The 21,817-nt window shown below is 42.8% G+C and overlaps 1 protein-coding gene across 4 annotated transcripts in view; it reads left to right on the forward strand.

The window, feature by feature from the left end:
- LOC121563519 (limbic system-associated membrane protein) overlaps positions 1-21,817 on the forward strand; it is a 1,168,857-nt gene that overhangs the window by 1,126,600 nt on the left and 20,440 nt on the right. For all 4 annotated transcript variants that reach the window (XM_041875420.2, XM_041875421.2, XM_041875419.2 and 1 more), the window contains one exon: positions 16,479-16,604. In XM_041875420.2, the coding sequence (XP_041731354.1) occupies positions 16,479-16,604 (126 nt within the window). The remainder of the gene's footprint in view (positions 1-16,478; positions 16,605-21,817) is intronic.

A 21,817-nucleotide genomic window follows, 5' to 3' on the forward strand; every position in this document is an offset into this window, starting at 1 on the left:
TCCACAGATTTTCTATGTGATTAAGGTCTGGAGACAGGCTAGGCCACTCCAAGACCTTAATGTGCTTCTTCTTGAGCCACTCCTTTGTTGCCTTGGCCGTGTGTTTTGGGTCATTGTCATGCTGGAATACCCATCCACGACCCATTTTCAATGCCCTGGCTGAGGGAAGGAGGTTCTCACCCAAGATTTGACAGTACATGGCCCTGTCCATCGTCCCTTTGATGCGGTGAAGTTGTCCTGTCCCCTTAGCAGAAAAACACCCCCAAAGCATAATGTTTCAACCTCCACGTTTGACGGTGGGGATGGTGTTCTTAGGGTCATAGGCAGCATTCCTCCTCCTCCAAACACGGCGAGTTGAGTTGATGCCAAAGAGCTCGTAGTGTGGTACCAATTGTTTTCTTGGTGACTATGGTCCCAGCTGCCTTGAGATCATTGACAAGATCCTCCTGTGTAGTTCTGGGCTGATTCTTCACCGTTCTCATGATCATTGCAACTCCACGAGGTGAGATCTTGCATGGAGCCCCAGGCCGAGGGAGATTAACAGGTCTTTTGTGTTTCTTCTATTTGCGAATAATCGCACCAACTGTTGTCACCTTCTCACCAAGCTGCTTGGTGATGGTCTTGTAGCCCATTCCAGCCTTGTGTAGGTCTACAATCTTGTCCCTGACATCCTTGGAGAGGTCTTTGGTCTTGGCCATGGTGGAAAGTTTGGAATCTGATTGATTGATTGCTTCTGTGGACAGGTGTCTTTTATACAGGTAACAAGCTGAGATTAGGAGCACTCACTTTAAGAGTGTGCTCCTAATCTCAGCTCGTTACCTGTATAAAAGACACCTGGGAGCCAGAAATCTTTCTGATTGAGAGGGGATCAAATACTTATTTCCCTCATTAAAATGCAAATCAATTTATAACATTTTTGACATGCGTTTTTCTGGATTTTGTTGTTGTTATTCTGTCTCTCACTGTTCAAATACACCTACCATTAAAATTATAGACTGATCATTTCTTTGTCAGTGGGCAAACGTACAAAATCAGCAGGGGATCAAATACTTTTTTCCCTCACTGTATATATCCACACTATGAGGTTGCAATAATACTGTGAAGTTGTGAAAATGATAATAATGCCCTTTTAGTTTAAGAGCTGTTTGAAAAGACTGCCTGACATTTCAGTTTCTGTTTTGGTGGGATGGAGGTTTGGCCTGCCTGGTGACATCACCAGGCGGTTAGTTGGTTAATAGACCAATAAGAGCGTTCCAAACCTCTCTGCCAATAACAGCTTGTTTTCAGTTTTCTCCTCCCTACTCAGACCCCTCCCAGTCCTAGCAAAATTCTTGCTTGAGAAATTGCTCTTTGCTACGAAGCTATTTTAGTTTATTTTTGACCATTTTAATAGAAAATAATCACAGTAAGGTACTTAATTGGTATGATTTGATATTGAGATAAAAACAGCTGTATTGGATCTTTAACATCCATTGCCGCCTACGTGCCAAGCATAATTGTCACTCCGAAATAGGGTAACACCTGTCATTTGGGATGTTGTTTTGTTGATAGCACAAAATGTCGAATAGATCACTTTATTTTGAACTTCACTTTGTTTTGACATTCACTTTTGCACTCATAATCACATGCACAAAATGGGGTTAAGTGACGAATACTAATGATCAGTTATGAAAGCTTATAGTTTGAACATTTTTATTGCATTAATGCTGAAGGTCAGAAATATTACCTACATATATAGGATCTTAATTTGATCACTCTTTTGTTGCAGAGAATATTCCTGCACATCAAGAAATGCAAACTTGTACTGTATTTGAGTTTTTAAAAGGCTTCTAAAGTTTGACATTTCCACTTCAAAACAATACCTTAATTATAATTCACATAATAATTCAAATGTCCTGTTGCTGCAGGGTTATTTTCCTGCTGTAGCAAACTGGCTCAAATTAAGATCCTACATCTGTAGAATATTACCAGAAAATAGCCTTGTGACTAGCATCCAACGCATATCCAAATATAGTAGACTAGAGAGCTTAGACTCAGCATTGGCACATGGCATCTGTTATAAGTTTGTGTTTCATTGGCATGTTAGGCACATCTGCATATTCTAATAACTGTGTTAGTTGACTGCACAGACTAAAATACTTCTCTGTTCTCCAGCTGTCTGTTTGTTTGGCCATAAAGATGATATAGCATTTCCACGTTAAGTCCTCAAGACATGTGTTCACTGTATATTCCCCTATTATAACCTGTAGGCTACAGTACACTTCTTTGGCTGCTCTGAACACTGAGTCTGACACATTGACACAATATGTCGAGTGCATATCTACAAACTCCTTCTTGAGTGTACAAAACAATAGGAACATGCTCTTTCCATGACATAGACTGGCCAGGTGAATCCAGGTGAAAGCTATGATCCCTTATTGATGCCACCTGTTAAATCCACTTCAAGTGTAGATGAAGGGCAGGAGACAGGTTAAAGAAGGATTGTTAAGCCTTGAGACAATTGAGACATGGATTGTGTATGTATGCCATTCAGAGAGTGAATGGGCAGACAAAATATTGAAGTGCCTTTGAACAGGGTGTGGTAGTAGGGGGGAGGCAACTCAATATTAGAGAGAGAAAATGCATGTTAAAGGTTTTCCAGGAGTTGTTGTTCTGCCAATATTGTAGACACTCAAGATAATATGTTATTCCTTTAGGTCTTCTGAGAAATGTTACTGAGAATTCAGTAATGATTATGGGTCAACTCTCTTTCTCCCTCTCTCCCCCTCTCTCTCTGTAAATATAGACCATCACCATTGTGCTTGGTAATTCTGCCGTTCGGTGCAGTATGTTATGATATTACAGTCGTTTATGGTTTATACATAGAGGTGAGTGCTGTTGTAAACAACGCACAACTAGCTATTACTACAGTACTATACCTCAACAGATGATGTACAATTATTTAATGGAGAGGCTTTCAATGTGTTGGTTAGTTATTAAGCGTGCTGGTACATATTGTGTCTGTGCTTGTTATTTCTCCTTTGAGCTGCAAAGCTTTTCAAGTGCACCACTTGGCAGATGTTAAGTACTTAAGTAAAAATACTTAAAAGTACATTATTGTCTGTATCTGTACATTATTTTACTATTTATATTTTTGCCAACTTTTACTTTTACTTCACTACATTCCTAAAGAAAATAATGTTTTTACTCCCTACATTTTCCCTGACACTCAAAGTACTTGTTACATGTTGACAGGAAAATGGTCCAATTCACACACTTATCAAGAGAACATCCCTGGTCATCCCTACTGCCTCTGATCTGGCGGACTCACTAAACACAAATGCTTTGTTTGTAAATTATGTCTGAGTGTTGGACGGTGCCCCTGGCTATCCGTCAATAAAAAAAACATTGTGCCGTCTGGTTTGCTTAATTTAAGGAATTTGAAATGGTTTATACTGTTACTTTTACTTTTGATACTTAAGTACATTTTAGCAATTCAATTTACTTTTGATACTTAAGTATATTTAAAACCAAATACTTGTAGACTTTTACTCAAGTAGCAGTTTACTGGGTGACTTTCACTTTTACTTGAGTCATTTTCTATTAAGGTATCTTTACTTTTACTCAAGTATGACAATTTAGTACTTTTTCCACCACTACCACTTGGGAATTATGTATACCTAAGGCATTACAGAGAGGAGTAGGCTGGTCCATCCTTACTGAAGGCAGTCAACCAAAACAGGTTGGATGTGACTTAGTTAGTTCAGATAGATTTGACACTGGGAGGTTTTCAGATATAGTCAGATGTCTCCCTGGTCTCCCCACTACCACAGCTGTTCAGTACTAGTAGTCAGAGTATATGAAGCTCAAGCCAGGCTAATAGTCTGGATAGAGACATCAGTCACTCAGTCAATACCATTGGGTCTGGTTGATTCTAATTCAAATCGCTTCTTGTTACATCAAGTTGAAATGGAAATAGAAGAGAACCACAATGTTTGATAATCAAGTGCAACTTGGAGTCTGGTGGTCCAATCAATCCTGCTTTAGCAGGGTTTATGCAGTCTTTCTTTACAGATCGCTGCCCTGGCATTCTCATTTCTTATTCGGAGAATTGGAAAACAACTGTTTTGCTATTTTATTTGACCACACGGTAAAAAAAGAAGTTTTTGCTGTTGCATAAATATTACAATGTACGTTTGTTGGCATGAAATAAATAAAAATACTTACATTGTAACTCAACAGTGGTCCCTTACCAGATGTAAGCACAAACCAAACACAACAAGCAAAACAGTTTGATAGGCATGTGATATTCAATTGAACCTAAAGCAAAGGAAAGGAATGCTTAATAATGCTTACATCAGTAACATTGTAACATGGGTTCCTTACTGTAAGCCAAAACCGTTTGATAGACGTAATATTCAATTGAACGAAACCTACAGCAAAGGAAGGGATGGTGAAAGATTACTTTAAAAGTGGTACCAATAGAAAGGGTGTTTAAACTGAGGTCTCCCCTCATTGCATTGATCCCAAGCCTTCTAAGTCATTACCCTTATAGTGTCAAGACCGTCAATCAGACTAAATTGAATAAAGTACCTTGATCCCATTGCTTGTTTAATCCAAATGGCTGTAAAATAAAGGGGTTCAAGGGGCTCGTCTATGGAGAGGCAAGTTAATAGGCTTCCCCTCCCATCACAGCCTGTACTTTACCTAATCCAACATTATTGCACAGAACGGAGAGCAATCAAGGAATATTGATTACCTGCTCTGATTGCTGGTTTGAGTGCCAGAATCCGCATTCTTAGTGCTTTCAGCTTTAGAAAATGTAGCCAAAGGGGCAAGTGAGCATGGCTTCAATCACAAAATTGGGCTAGAATCAATCAGATTCGTGCTAGCCGACACCCTGCATAGCTGTTTTTATCACGGTTTTATAGGTGGAACTGTGTTAGAGCTGTGAAATCCACAAGCGAGTCCAGGCATTATAGCCTACCTATCGTGGACATTTCATTGGCTGGACAGACTTGCATTAGTAAGAAATCCCATGCAGCTGTGTTTACAAGTTCGAACACTGGAATGTGTAACGTAATCTACACCTCAATTAGGCTGATAGAATTCCTCATTATTTAGTTTCATGATTTTCAATTTGAGTGTCATTATTTCTGTATAGCCTACACTTTCTCGTTCTTAACGCGAGTGGGACGGGTGTGGCTTTGTGACAATGACCACACGACTATCCGCTCACAGATTTGAGCGCTCCAACGAAGCGTTATCGCTGGTTAACGCTGAACTGATTGAATCTAGACCATGGTTTGTTATAGGAATCTACAGTGTATCTTCTGAACACAGTTTTTCTATAGTTTCCACTTGAGGGGGGTTGGATGGAGGATTTTTTGTGAGCGTGGCCATTTACGATAATTTGGCAGTTCACATTGATCAATAAGATTACATGACGATTAGCTTATATTTATAGCCTCAATTGAACTTGGATTGTACTTGGGTTTGTAAGGTGCCCTCCTGATCTTATAGGCATATTTTCCATAGGTTATTAATTAAAACAATTGATCCGAATGGTCAATGCTAACGGTAGCTGTTTGCTAGTCTGGGGAAATAGCCGTAATTCTACGAAGTCCTTCTCCAGAAATACACTATATATACAAAAGTATGTGGACACCCCTTCAAATTAGTGGATTTGTTTATTTCAGCCACACCCGTTGCTGACAGGTGTATAAAATCGAGCACGCAGCCATGCAATCTCCATAGACAAACATTGGCAGTAGAATGGCCTTACTGAAGACCTCAGTGACTTTCAACGTGGCACTGTCATAGGATGCCACCTTTCCAACAAATTTCTGCCCTGCTAGAGCTGCCCCGGGCAACTATAAGTGCTGTTATTGTGAAGTGGAAACGTCTAGGAGCAACAACGGCTCAGCCGCGAAGTGGTAGGCCACACAAGCTCACAGGACGTGACCTCCGAGTGCTGAAGCGCCTAAAAATTGGCTGTCCTCGGTTGCAACACTCACTACAGAATTCCAAACTGCCTCTGGAAGCAACGTCAGAACAAGAACTGTTTGTTGTGAGCTTCATGAAATGGGTTTCCATGGCTGAGCAGCCGCACACAAGCCTAAATTCACCATGCGTAATGCCAAGAGTTGGCTGGGGTGGTGTAAAGCTCGCCGCCATTGGACTCTGGAGCAGTGGAAACAGGTTCTCTGGAGTGATGAATCACGCTTCACCATCTGGCAGTCCGACGGACAAATCTGGGTTTGGCAGATGCCAGTAGAACGCTACCTGCCCCAATGCATAGTGCCAACTGTGAAGTTTTGTGGAGGAGGAATAATTGTCTGGGGCTGTTTTTCATGGTTCGGGCTAGGCCCCTAAGTTCCAGTGAAGGGAAATATTAACGCTACAGCATACAATGACATTCTAGACGATTCTGTGCTTCCAACTTTGTGGCAACAGTTTGGGGAAGGCCCCCGTGCACAAAGCGAGGTCCGTACAGAAATGGTTTGTTGAGATCGGTGTGGAAGAACTTGACTGGCCTGCACAGAGCTCTGACCTCAACCCCATCGAACACCTTTGGGATGAATTGGAACACCATCTGCGAGCCAGGCCTAATCGCCCAACATCATTGTCCGAGCTCACTAATGCTCTTGTGGCTGAATGGAAGCAAGTCCCTGCAGCAATGTTCCAACATCTAGTGGAAAGCCTTCCCAGAAGAGTGGAGCCTTTATAACAGCAAAGGGGGGACCAACTCCATATTAATGCCCATGGTTTTGGATTGAGATGTTCGACGAGCAGTCCACATACTTTTGGTCATGTAGTGTAACTTTAAGTCATACAGAGAAGGGGTGAAATAAAGCACTGCTTTACAGGAAGTTCCATGAAGAATTGGCTGGAGAACTGAGACCACAAGAGAGCAGGAAGGAGTGTTAAACCCAAGTTCATCTAAAAAGGAAAGGTCACTGCCAAGAGTTTCTCCTCCAGCCAGCTGTTGTGTCCTCCTCTCTTTGTTTTCTTATCATCTCATTCTGTTTTATAAGGCACTAAATCATGATATATCTTGAATACAAATTGAATCTGGGGTTTTTGGCACGCCGTCCTGAACGATGCGGATGATCGCCAAGGATAAAAGTACACATTGCCTTGAACTGGCAGTACATTTATTCTACAGTTTACTTGAGATAAGAATTATAGCTTGAAGAATGTTTAAAGAGCAACAATTTTTCACGAGTTAAAGTCCTGCTCATTGGGCACAACAAAAACACAGCCAATGCATTTCTCTCTACTGGGGTTTTGGTTGGCTTGTTAGAAATACTGCCGCTACCTTTTCCCTTCCCAATGTTTTCTCCTTTCAACACAAACACCAATTATTTGTTTGTATGATTTATGAGTCTCTGCCCTTGTGGAAACCTCTCTGCCCTCCACTGGAACACCTCTAAAGAAAAAAAGCTACATTTGAATTAATCAGGGATTCGTCCTCAAGAAGACCTTAATCTGGCCAGCAGGAACTGCCTCCGAATGTCTCTCCACATCCACACAAAGGCTTGCTCAAAAGGGCCTCCAATGGGCATTAGTCTATTTGAAATCCTCTCTTCCCTTTGAAAGTTCAGAGAGAACTTTAGTTTAGATCATGGAGTGCTGCTGGCGATGATTATGTTGGTGGAGCAGCTATGAGCAGCAGCTCCAGCAGTCCTGCCAGAAGTGCACAATGAAAGGGGCAGAGCCACTGCTCGGTGGATCTGTGCACTGCTGTATCCTGTTAAAAGTGTGCCATCTCTTTCAAATCAAATCCAAATCAAATTTTATTGGTCACATACACGTGTTTTACAGTATATACATATGAGATGTGTAATGCAAGATATGCAAACATTATTAAAGTGACTAGTGTTAGATTTATTAAAGTGGCCAGTGATTTCTAATTTATGTATATAGGCAGCAGCCTCTAATGTGCTAGTGAAGGCTATTTAACAGTCTGATGGCCTTGAGATAGAAGCTGTTTTTCAGTCTCTTGGTCCCAGCTTTGATGCACCTGTATTGACCTCGCCTTCTGGATGATAGCGGGGTGAACAGGCAGTGGCTCGGGTGGTTGTTGTCCTTGATGATCTTTTTGGTAGTTTGCCCCCGGTGATACGTTGGGCAGACCTCACCAACCTCTGGAGAGCCCTGCGGTTGCTGGCGGTACAGTTGCCGTATCAGGCGGGGATACAGTCCGACAGGATGTTCTCAATTGTGCATCTGTAAAGGCTTGTGAGGGTTTTAGGTGCCAAGCAAAATTTCTTCAGACTTCTGAGGTTAAAGAGACTTCAGACTTCTGAGGTTCTTCACCACACTGTCTGTGTGGGTGGACCATTTCAGTTTGTCAGTGATGTGTACGCCGAGGAACTTGAAGCTTTCCACCTTCTCCACTGCGGTCCCGTCGATGTGGATAGGGGGTGTTCCCTCTGCTGTTTCCTGAAGTCCACGATAATCTCCTTTGTTTTGTTGACGTTGAGTGAGAGGTTATTTTCCTGGCACCACACTCCCAGAGCCCTCACCTCCTCCCTGTAGGCTGTCTCGTCATTGGTGGTAATCAAGCCTACTACTGTTGTGTCGTCTGCAAACTTGATGATTGAGTTGGAGGTGTGCTTGGCCACGCAGTCATGGGTGAACAGGGAGTACAGGAGGGGGCTGAGCACGCACCCTTGTGGGGCCCTTAGTGTTGAGGATCAGCGAAGTGGAGGTGTTGTTTCCTACCTTCACCACCTGGGGGCGGCCGCTGCAGAAAAAACGCACCCCGAGGTCTCTGATCAAACATGTTGGCATCGCTTTCTTGTTTGTTATTATGAGGAAACTGGCAAACTCCAGAGTTTGTTCGTATTTAGTGAAATACTGATTTGTCATAGTGGTAACTCACATTAACACCATTGAGTCATAGGTTTATGAGCATTGAAAATGTAAGCATATGTTTACAAAAAACAGACAAACTAACGATGAATCAGATCACAAGGCTCTACTTCCCTGTAAAAATATTTTTCTAATGACAGAATCTGTTAGGAGGATTTTTTTATTAACATTTTGGTTAATTGCGTCTGTTCTTTTTACTTTTCAATGCTGCCTTACTCAAGCAGACTCACAATGACAGTGTTTAAGAGAGTACTCATGTTTGTATGTGTCATGTCCTCTGGGCTTGTGAAAGAGGAGTGTAGGCTTATGCATAAACACTTTTCTTCCCTATGACCGCAGCAGTCCCAATCCTGAAGAGGCCCACTATATTGATGGTTGCCTCTCCTTTAAAGTCCTTGAATGGACAAGATTGCCTGGCTGTCATTCTCACTGTTTCCACGGTAACAGATTGCCTCTTTGGGTCAAGGTTTGGGGAGGCACCCAGCAGCCAGTTATGAGTTTGTTTGAGGTGATTTTATTACATTGCAGAGGTGTCACAACATTCAGGAGGTTGTTCTGTGTCATCTGAATGGTTTCTGGTATAACGACCTTGTTGCATACCGAGGAAAGTAATTGGCAGCTAGTGCTAAAAGCAGAACTCAATGCTGCGAGCGCTTTCCGCTGATTATGCTTTAATGATTCAAATTACGGAAACATAATTGCCTCGACAACACTTAGGCCTGTGACATCAGCGGTCCAAATGTCATGTCTGAACGTGGCAGGATGGCGTGGGTGGAGAGACAGAAGGAGCGATCCGCAGAGGTCAGTTGGTATGGTAGTATAGTCATTCAAAGAGCTCTGGTGTTACTGGTGTATCAATGCATTAGGCACTAATCTATGAATTTCACATGACTGGGAATACAGATGTGCATCTGTTAAAAGAAATACCTTAAAATAAATGGGCTTCACAATGGGCCTCAGGATCTCGTCACGGTATTTCTGTGCATTCAAATTGCCATCGATAAAATGCAATTGTGTTCGTTATCCGTAGCTTATGCCTGCCCATAACATAACCCCACTGCCACCATGGGGCACTCTGTTCACAACGTTGACATCAGCAAACCGCTCACCCACAAGTGGCCTGTAGTTGTGAGGCCGGTTGTACCTACTGCCAAATTCTCTAAAACGACATTGGAGGCAGCTTTTGGTAGAGAAATTAACATTAAATTTTCTGGCAACAGCTCTGGTGGACATCCTTGCAGTCAGCATGCCAATTGCATGCTCCCTCAAAACTTGAGACATTTGTGGTTGTGTGACAAAACTGCACATTTTAGAGTGGCCTTTTATTGTCCCCAGCACAAGGTGCACCTGTGTAATGATCATGCTGTTTAATCAGCTTCTTGATATGCCACACCTTTCAGGTGGATGGATTATCTTGGCAAAGGAGAAAAAATGCACACTAACAGGAATGTAAAAAAATTTGTGCACAAAATTTGAGAGAAATAAGCTTTTTGTGCATATGGAACATTTCTGGGATCTTTTATTTCAGCTCATGAAACATGGGACCAACATTTTACACTTTACATGTTGCGTTTATAGTTTTGTTCAATGTAGTTTGAGACATTACACAATGCAGGTGTGAGACATTTTGGCTGGGAATACCTGTTGTTGTCATCCTCTCTCTTTCAACAGGAAGGCTCATTTCATGCATGGTACCTTGAAATGGTTGTACGTGCGTGCATGTGCCAGGCAGATAGTGAGAATCTTAATCGGCTACCAAGCGAATTCTGTTCCATTTTCTGTGTGTGTCTCTCTCTCTGCAACCATATTCAGCTAAAGATGAGTCATAGCTAGATTAAAAGGCTGTGGTTTGACAGTAAACACATTGATCAGGACATCTATGACACTGGAGGTGCGGCTGGGTTTCTTTATGCCTCTCTGAGGTGAACCATTCTGGGACTTTGATCATCGCTACCTCCCTGGGTGGTTTGGCTCGTCAGGAATCTAGGAAAAGCCTGAAGCTGACTGTCAGGTTATATTATCACATGGATTTATGATACAATAAGCTTCTTCTAATTATGTTGTAGTTTCTCATGCTTCCAAGGCTTTGAAGTTTTATTATCAAAGTTGAAACGAAGGTCAATGTATTTAAGCAATATATTTTGTATCCGTTTTTCACTTATTTTCTAGGATCACTAGGTCTTTTGGGTATAATAAACTGACTCAAAATAGGATTATATTGACGAGGTTGGAAAGAAAAAATATTGAAAATAATTTGAAGAAATGTGAAAATGCTCAAATAAAAAATGAAGGAAATAAATGTTAAAAGGTGATAAATAGGCTACTTCTCTAAGTCCATAGATGAAATCATTGATGTGTTTCTTGAAAGGCAAAATAAATGTTTTGGCAGAAACTAAAGCTACATTTGATCCCACCATCTAACCACGGAACGGCAAAGTAGTTCTCTAGGCTACGTGTGTAAAATCAACCTCACACAATCCCTTGTAAGTCGCTGTAGAATCCTGGGCAGCCAGCGAAATAGTTTTTCAAAGAACTGCCCTTTCAAATATTGTTCCTTGAAGGTTGACCCATGACTAAGATTACAATCCTTGCTGGGAGCTATAGCCACTATGTTGAAATGGTTTAGAGTCTTTATTAATTTGACTCATGAACCGCCGCGACTATATCTGTTTAGAACGTGACAGGGTTGTCTGTCTGGGAGCTGTTGTTTTCTCTCAAACTAATTTTTATCTGTGCGACTTGCCTGGTGTAGATTAATGCGCGGGTCCTCATTCAGCCAATCAGAGCGTTGATATTTCCAGCCCGCTTCTTTGAGAAAAAGCTATTGGATTCCCTGTCACTTCAATCCTTCCCGTATCGAAAAACACATCTTCACTTTCTGTGGTCATTTGACTCACGCAATAACTCTGTATGGCTTCATTTAATGTTGTTTGGCAATAAAATAGCTTTGTTGTCCAATGTCATTAAAGGGACAGGCTGTACTGGCCAAATAAAGGGAATCTAGAGGAGTGTATACAGCATCAGTTAAGGGATGTTGCATGGTCAGTATCTGTATAAAAACATACATTTTGGGGGGAGGAAAAATCCAGAGGTGCACTGATGTATTGATTATTCCTCTGTCATATTTGACAACATATAGAATATGTTTTCCATGTTGTCAAATATGAAACAGCATGGCAACTACAAGTTTGATTCACCTTGACATGAGAATGTTATAAAACATATTTATTATACAGTGAGGGAAAAAAGTATTTGATCCCCTGCTGATGTTGTACGTTTGCCCACTGACAAAAACATGATCAGTCTATAATTTTAATGGTAGGTTTATTTGAACAGTGAGAGGCAGAATAACAACAAAAAAATCCAGAAAAACGCATGTCAAAAATGTTATGAATTGATTTGCATTTTAATGGGGGAAATAAGTATTTGACCCCTCTGCAAAACATGACTTAGTACTTGGTGGCAAAACCCTTGTTGGCAATCACAGAGGTCAAACGTTTCTTGTAGTTGGCCACCAGGTTTGCACACATCTCAGGAGGGATTTTGTTCCACTCCTCTTTGCAGACCTTCTCCAAGTCATTAAGGTTTCGAGGCTGACGTTTGGCAACTCGAACCTTCAGCTCCCTCCACAGATTTTCTATGGGATTAAGGTCTGGAGACTGGCTAGGCCACTCCAGGTCCTTAATGTGCTTCTTCTTGAGCCACTCCTTTGTTGCCTTGGCCGTGTGTTTTGGGTCATTGTCATGCTGGAATACCCATCCACGACCCATTTTCAATGCCCTGGCTGAGGGAAGGAGGTTCTCACCCAAGATTTGATGGTACATGGCCCCGTCCATCGTCCCTCTGATGTGGTGATGTTGTCCTGTCCCCTTAGCAGAAAAACACCCCCAAAGCATAATGTTTCCACCTCCATGTTTGACGGTGGGGATGGTGTTCTTGTGGTCATAGGCAGCATTCCTCCTCCTCCAAACACGGCAAGTTGAGTTTATGCCAAAGAGCTCCATTTTGGTCTCATCTGACCACAATACTTTCACCCAGTTCTCCTCTGAATCATTCAGATGTTCATTGGCAAACTTCAGAAGGGCCTGTATATGTGCTTTCTTGAGCAGGGGGACCTTGCGGGCGCTGCAGGATTTCAGTTCTTCACGGCGTAGTGTGTTACCAATTGTTTTCTTGGTGACTATGGTCCCAGCTACATTGAGATCATTGACAAGATCCTCCCGTGTAGTTCTGGGCTGATTCCTCACCGTTCTCATGATCATTGCAACTCCACGAGGTGAGAGCTTGCATGGAGCCCCAGGCAGAGGGAGATTGACAATTCTTTTGGGTTTCTTCCATTTGCGAATAATCGCACCAACTGTTGTCACCTTCTCACCAAGCTGCTTGGCGATGGTCTTGTATCCCATTCCAGCCTTGTGTAGGTCTACAATCTTGTCCCTGACATCCTTGGAGAGCTCTTTGGTCTTGGCCATGGTGGAGAGTTTTGAATCTGATTGATTGATTGCTTCTGTGGACAGGTGTCTTTTATACAGGTAACAAACTGAGATTAGGAGCACTCCCTTTAAGAGTGTGCTCCTAATCTCAGCTCGTTACCTGTATAAAAGACACCTGGGAGCCAGAAATCTTTCTGATTGAGATGGGGTCAAATACTTATTTCCCTCATTAAAATGCAAATCAATTTATAACATTTTTGACATGAGTTTTTCTGTATTTTTTTGTTGTTATTCTGTCTCTCACTGTTCAAATAAACCTACCATTAAAATTATAGACTGATCATTTCTTTGTCAGTGGGCAAACAAAATCAGCAGGGGATCAAATACTTTTTTCCCTCACTGTACCTGAGAGTGGTATTTGGACATATGCAGTATATGTGCATTTGTAAGCATTGAGCTACTTGTTCAACTTCTACATGTCACGATCGTTTACGGACGAGAAGGACCAAGGCGCAGCGTGATATGCATTCATATTTATTAACGACTAAACACACGACAAAACAACAAACGAAACGTGAAGTCCAAGGTAGCATACAAAGAACATACCTTTACGGAACAAGATCCCACCCCCACTAGTGCCAACAGGCTACCTAAGTATGGTCCCCAATCAGAGACAACGAGCTACAGCTGCCTCTGATTGGGAACCACCCTGGCCAACATAGATCTAAACGATCTAGAAACTAACATAGACAAACCCAACACAGAAAATACACACCCTGACTCAACCAATACAAGTCCCTAGAGTCGGATCCGGCTCCGGAGTGGAGCCACTGGCCGGAGCTGGACTGGACCCCGGTGGAGCGGATTGCTCTGGCTCCGGAGTGGAGCCGCTGACCGGAGCTGGACCAGGCACCGGTGGAACAGGCACGGGCCGTGCCGGACTGGACACACGCACCACTGGCTTGGTGCGGGGAGCAGGAACGGGCCGGACTGGGCTGACGATGCGCACCCCTGGCTTGGTGCGGGGTGCAGGAACAGGCCGGACTGGGCTGACGACGCGCACCACTGGCTTGGTGCGGGGAGTAGGAACGGGCCGGGCCAGGCTGGCGACGCGCACCACTGGCTTGGGGGACAGGAACAGGTTGGACCGGGCTGGCGACGCGCACCACTGGCTTGGTGCACGGGGCAGGAACAGGCCGGGCCGGGCTGGCGACGCGCACCACTGACTTGGTGCGAGGGACAGGAACAGGTCGGACCGGGCTGGCAACGCGCACCGCTGGCTTGTGCACGGGCAGGAACAGGCCGGGCCGGGCTGGCGACGCGCACCACTGACTTGGTGCGAGGGACAGGAACAGGTCGGACCGGGCTGGCAACGCGCACCGCTGGCTTGGTGCACGGGGCAGGAACAGGCCGGGCCGGGCTGGCGACGCGCACCACTGACTTGGTGCGAGGGACAGGAACAGGCCGGACCGGGCTGGCGATGCGCACCACTGGCTTGATGCGAGGAGCGGGAACGGGCCGAACCATACTGGGAACACCCACCACTGGCTTAGTGCGGGAATCAGGAACGGGCCGGGCCGGACTGGCGACACGCACCACTTGATTTGTGCGAGGAGCGGGACTGGGTTCCTTCATTAACCCCCACTATTAATCCTTCTGCTGCCTAACCAGCTCCTCTCGCCGTGCCTCTACACTTTCCTTCTGTTCCCTCTGAACCAATGACCCCCTTAATCTGGCGGCATTCCTCTGCTAAACGGCTGAACCGCTCTATCGCGGCCTCCTGCTGCCTCGTCGTCCACGGCGTGAGCCCCCCCCAAAACATTTTTTTGGGCTTGTCTCTCCACCGTCATCATGGCCTCCATCCCCCTTGCCAGACTCTCTCTCATCTCCTCCCAAGTCCATTCTCTCTCCTCGTCACGCTGCTTTATCGAGGATTGGTGGGATCTTCTGTCACGATCGTTTACGGACGAGAAGGACCAAGGCGCAGCGTGATATGCATTCATATTTATTAACGACTAAACACACAACAAAACAACAAACGAAACGTGAAGTCCAAGGTAGCATACAAACAACATACATTTACGGAACAAGATCCCACCCCCACTAGTGCCAACAGGCTACCTAAGTATGGACCCCAATCAGAGACAACGAGCTACAGCTGCCTCTGATTGGGAACCACCCTGGCCAACATAGATCTAAACGATCTAGAAACTAACATAGACAAACCCAACACAGAAAATACACATCCTGACTCAACCAATACAAGTCCCTAGAGTCAGGGCGTGACACTACAATAATATGGAATATGTTTCTGTATTACTCTATGTATTTTGCCCCATTCATCATTGACAAGTCATTGGTCATTAGCTTCTAGCAAAGATATGCGTGTACAACACCTCGCCTCCATCCACCCACAGTTTTGAAATTCACAATGATGTCTGTATGCCCTCTCTGTGCACTCAGATTGATTACAGTTGAATTGCTGACCAATGTGAAAATGGAGTGCACCTCGCTTTCTTAATTTGTCAGAGCAATTTTATCTGAGTAATACGTTCCCTGTTTTATTTGTTTCGGGGCAGAGTAAATCAGAATTGAGAGGTAGAAGGCCGATTAAACATTACATTCAGATGACAAACGTTCGGCTTTCTTTGAACATCAGTCAAAGTCATGCACCTAGCATTTCAGTTCATTTAATCTTTTGGTGGGTAATGGATTGGGTTGAGGTACAGAAACTTTTCCATTTGAAGTTGCTTCTCAACTTTCCTTTTCACTTGTTGAATTAACATTGCAATACTTTTGAATTCAAACCTTTGCATTCAACTATACTGAAAAAGTGACAGGTAGCCTATGCCACAGCGACAAATGTATTGTAAAGACTTATGTTCATGCCGCAGTCGTTTGCATAATGTTGTTGACATTTGACATCATTTTGTAGTATTTGAATATTTCATAAACCATACACTTCATTCACTGTAATACTACATTGTGGTTCCAATTCTTGCCTTTGAAAATCCATTACACAGTTCTTAGGAAGACTCAAACCCTACCATAGAAAATGCTTGTACTTATATTAGAATCATTCATATCTGTTTTTACAACCACTATATCTGCTTCAGATTAAATATTACTCTCCATGTTTTTACTACTACATTAATAAACAATGACCAATGCCACTTTCTCTTACAGTTCCGGCAAACATTTACAAAGTTTCGGAAGACATCACTGTGAACGAAGGCAGCAATGTGACATTGAGTTGTCTAGCCAATGGGAGGCCAGATCCATCAATCACCTGGCGACTGCTCAATCCATCAGGTAAGAGCCAATAAGCACCCAGCAGCATTTCACTCTTATCAAAGGGCAGCATTTCATCATTGTTGCTTATCACTGTATATCTGTGGTCTCAGACATGCAGGGGAGGGTTGGGAGTTGGGCGAGGGTTCCTGTGTTTAAAATGAAACGTGGTATTCGTCCTTGTTGCTTCATGGTTTAGGATAATTTTATGTGTAACCCTCCAGTCAATTCTTTAGGTTTATTTCAGTTATAGAGGATGCTTATTATTTCTGAGAGAGAGAAAGAGAGAGCGAAAGAGAGAGATAGAGAGACCGAAAGGAAGAAAGAGAAATATGGTAGACTTAATGTAATGATGTCCTGTTGCTTAATGTTGTTGTCTCCCTGTGGATGTGGTCAACACGGTTGGTTTGCCTTGTTCCCCAAAGGTAGTGATCATCTCATTGTGATGTGCATGCCTGAAGAACACATGTGCGTTACTGAGACACACCTGAAGCTTCTCACACTCCCCCTTCATTCATACACAGAACTCGATGATTTGCCAATGCAATTTCTTTCAAGTGAAAGCCCTCTAACGAATTGCAATAATGAAACCAATATGTTGTTGTGGTTGCTCTAAAACGAACCATTACAACCAATTATCCCAGGAATTTCATTTTCCAATACTCCATTTTCAAATGTTAATGTTTTGCTATCAAACTGCCACTCAAACCTTTGTGGGAGTCCCTCTTAAAAGGGCAATCCGGAATTGGTGCATACATTTTTGGACTTTTAGTGTAGTGATGTATAGCCATTGATTCTTTAAGAATATAACTTATAAATGCCTAATGAGCTTAGTTTAACTGTTGGACCCTTTTCGAACCCAAAATATAAGCTTGTTTTACTCCATTGTTTGTAAACAATGTATTTGTAAGAAAACACTGTACAGCTTCAAAACATGGTTAAAACTATAATTTTGATCTCATCGATGGCTCTGTCTATGATTTTGATAGTGGTTACATTTTTCCAGCCCAATCCCTCAGCTGTTTACCACAACAAGTGGCGGGGTGACGCTTTGTTGTTTTTTAAATCCCGGATTTCCACTTTAACGTGAGTCTTAGAAAGGCAAAAGGAATGTTAACATCTAACGACTTGGATAATATATTACAAAAAGCAGTGCATTTTCGTCCGACTGCATTTGTATTACACCATAAAGGTATTTATTTGATAGGTAATAAAATACTGCCTGGAGGTGTCTGCTTTGATTAGCCTTCTATTTTGTTCAACAGGGTCGGCTGAGGTGAGATATTCAGAGATTCCTCACCAGTGGCGATTTTAGCATGTAAATCTTGATGGGGCAAATAAAAAACAAAATGTTTAGATGCAAGCCAGCAAATCCACTACACAACACAACACTAAACAATACATGAATTGCTCTATAACTGTGACAAACAGTGCCCACACACTGTTAGGGCCTACATAAAGCTGTCCCAACAGCCGAGTCCCAACATCAGTCCCAACACCTTACCACTGCTACACCTGGCTATCAGAGGATCCTTGTCTGGCAGCGAAACAGTTCATTCAGCCTCATTTACTGCCTTTAAAAAAAACAGCTGATATGGCTGACTTGTTTAAACAAATGTGGTTTCTACTGACAATTGAGATGTACAAACTATGGCATAAGGGGACGACGAGCAGATTAGAGGCAATTCGTAATTTCGATTAAGACATTAATGAGCGAGCTAGGACTGACGTAGTCAATATAACAATTTGTTCAGCACTTTTGAAATGTACAGTGACAGAATTCAGAACATGGGCCGTTCTTACAGTATTCTCCCTGTACACCAAGTCAGAACCGTAGGATAAATAAAGGGGGCATATAAGCAGACAATGAAAGCTCTTACAATATTCAATGATTACATTTCTCTAAAACAGGCTATAGGCTACATGTGCACCACCAAGTCAGAACAGTAGGCGAAATTAGGAGGGGAAACAGGACCAAATTATTAGGGTGAGGCACATGGGCTACTAACAGCTTAGTACACAACATACACTTAGTATTACTTTCTTAGCTACAGTATACTAATCTCCCTGGCATATTACATCATTTATGCAGCAGTATACAATACATTTTTTGACTCACCTTGTTGTGCTGTGCTCACTTAATAATAATAATAATAATATGCCATTTAGCAGACGCTTTTATCCAAAGCGACTTACAGTCATGTGTGCATACATTTTTGTGTATGGGTGGTCCCGGGGATCGAACCCACTACCTTGGCGTTACAAGCGCCGTGCCCTACCAGCTGAGCTACAGAGGACCATTACACTTGAACAGGAAGGTGGCGTGGCGGTCCTTCGTGGGCAGATTTTGTCATCAAACTTTGTCATCAAAGTCTGGCATTCTCTGGATTTATGGTGCTTTCAAAACAACTGGGAACTTGGAAAACCAGGTCGAATCATGATGACGTCAGTGATCTTCAGGTCGGAGCTCTAGAAAGAGGCCTGAGTTCCCGACTTGGATGACTGTTCATTTTCCCAGTCGGAGCTCGTTTTCCCAGTCGGAGCTCGTTTTCTTCCGAGTTCCCAGTTGTCTTGAACTCACTGAAATTAGATTTCCCAGTTCTGAGTTTTCAGTTGTTTTGAGCGCGACAGAAGTCATGCTGGCTTGACAGCATGGCCAAATGTTGAATGTTTATCCTTTTAAGCTTGGAAAAGAGACCCTTAAACCCAGACTTGGGACCACACACCCACTCCACTGAATAGCAGGCTAGTGATTGCTTTGCAATGCTTGCAGTTAGCCACTGATTCCTTCCAAACCACTCATTGTTGAATTTGCGATTTCCAACTTGTGGAATGTTTATGTCCAATGGCCGATGAGCACCGATATGTTTTATCTATAATTTCTCTTCATTATTTCTCTTAATTTGACAAGGATTAAAAAGGATTTGCCAGTAGATTGTTGATTTGATTCATAATGATGACTGCTAGCTTGCTAGCTACGATTTTGAAAGTATGATGTTGAAATGATCAGTCCAATCAAAGCTGCTGTAGATATAACGTGATTTGACGTCATTTTATCTGTGGCCAATGACCTTGAGCCTTCTTGGATGGGCACTTCTAATGTAACTCTATGGCAGCACCCAAGGGGCTTGAATTCTTTAGCTCTACCCTTAGATTTGGCGGTGAGGTAGTGTCCCCATGAGTGACAGAACACTGAGCCAATCACGGCGCAACTAGAGAACATTACCAGCCCCTACGCTCCGTATTTTCCACTGGCTGCCCCACCACTACAGAAAGCACTGAGCTAGGCTGAAACACCTGCATTTTGGAGCTGCCTTACTCAAGAAAGCAAAAAAGAGACCAAGTTTGTATGTGGCTTTATTAACTCAATTATTTTTTTAATTATGTTTTTTACATTGTTTGCAAACTGACACGTATTAATGCCAAAATAACATGCAAAACAGGCACTGTTCCTCACTCATTTTTAGCTCTCGTTTTGTTGCCTGATCGTTTGTTACCAAGCAGATAATTAGTTTATAATTGGAATGTTTGCTTCTAATGAAAAGCAGATGCAATGGAAAGGTAGAAAAACACACGAGGCCCCACTTTTCAAGTCAAGATTGATATTATTCTTTCAGACTTGTCAGATTGACAGAGAAGTGCCTCTTCATTATTCTAGCGGAGTATAACAGAGAGCACAATTGAAACGTAACATGACTTAAAATGATGGATTGGATGAAAGAACCGTCACTTTCTATTTCAGCTCTCCCTGCATGGTCTGGGATCGCCACTATTCGGTTTCCAGAGTTCCAGACAGAAACCATGACATTAGTCTGTTGTCTCCCTCCCAAATTCTATCCCTTCACCTATTTTCCTCCCTGAAAAGATGCAGATACAGGGAAAATGCAGGCTTAGCAATAGTATGTGCTATTTATTCAGATATTTTAGAGATTTCCACGTTTTACACACATTGGGATTAGAAGTAAGACAGTGTCAGCAATTGCATTTTATGCCAATAGTTGTATTCATTGAGGACGTGGGATGTTGTTGTCCCTGATTGACTGGGAAGCAGAACATTGCTGGGCTGTCTGTTTGTGGGGATGCGATCAATAGAGCAAGGCGCACAGCGTCCGTTTGTTCTGGGCCTGTGCTCTGCCTCAGTCTTCCCCACCATTGTTTATTTCTGAAGTATCTGTAAAGGTCACAGGCATGGGGCGGAAGGCACCACACTGAGAATGCTGCAAAGAAAGTGGAACTCTTGGTCAAGCAAGGAATCTTTGAGTGCGTGCTTCCCGGACCACCAAAATAGAAGTCAGACAAGTATGAAATATACATGCCCTTTGGTGCTCCTCATTACACGCTTTGTGCTATGGGAAGCCACTCACAGACATCGGTGGTACATGGCTTTTTGAGGGGGGGAGCTATGTTTAAGTATGCAAATAAGAGATCTCATTAAATGTGTGATCACTCACATCATTAGATAATTCAAGAGCTGAGTGCAGTTAATTAATGTTAAATTATGCATTTGAAGTTCCCACCCCTGATATAATGCCTTTTGGCACTCATTTAATGCTGCAGGGGTATAGCCTGGATCAACCTCTGTTCTACTGATGAGAATAACTCACACATCTGGACAAGCAGGGATGATGGCTTGCCCCTCCAAACATCCAGACTTATTCTTGCACATGAATTATTCTTGCAAATCGGCTTACATCTTGTGGTGTACTTTGTTGAGGGAAAATGTACTTGATACGATTGTGATGTGTTGTTGTCTCACCTAGCTATCTTAAGATGAATGCACTAATTGTAAGTCGCTCTTGATAAACGTGTCTGCTAAATTACAAAAATGTAAAATGTACTGCACATTAGTAAACATCTAGTCAAACTAATTAACCAAATGCTCAGACAGGGGTGTTAAACTCAGATTAGATGGACATTTCTTCTAAAACAACATCCTAGCTGTTAAATACTTAAGAGTGTTCTCCCCATACTACTCTGAAACCAGCCATGCTCCAGGATGGACTGGCCATAGGGCAATTCTGGCAAATACCAGATGGGCTGGTCCATCTTTAACCCAGTGGGCCTGTCTAAATTGTTGTTGTTTTTTAACAAAATTATAATTATTTGGATAGTCATGGGGGACTCAATGAAAAAAAATGGGCCGGTGTGGGGGCCTCGAGGGGAAAAAATGGGCCGGTGTGTTAGAGATGCCCAGGCCTATTTCTGGTCCCAGACTGTCCCTGCCATTCTCTATA

Source organism: Coregonus clupeaformis, chromosome 5 (assembly GCF_020615455.1).
Source record: "Coregonus clupeaformis isolate EN_2021a chromosome 5, ASM2061545v1, whole genome shotgun sequence".
NCBI classification, from domain to species: domain Eukaryota; kingdom Metazoa; phylum Chordata; class Actinopteri; order Salmoniformes; family Salmonidae; genus Coregonus; species Coregonus clupeaformis.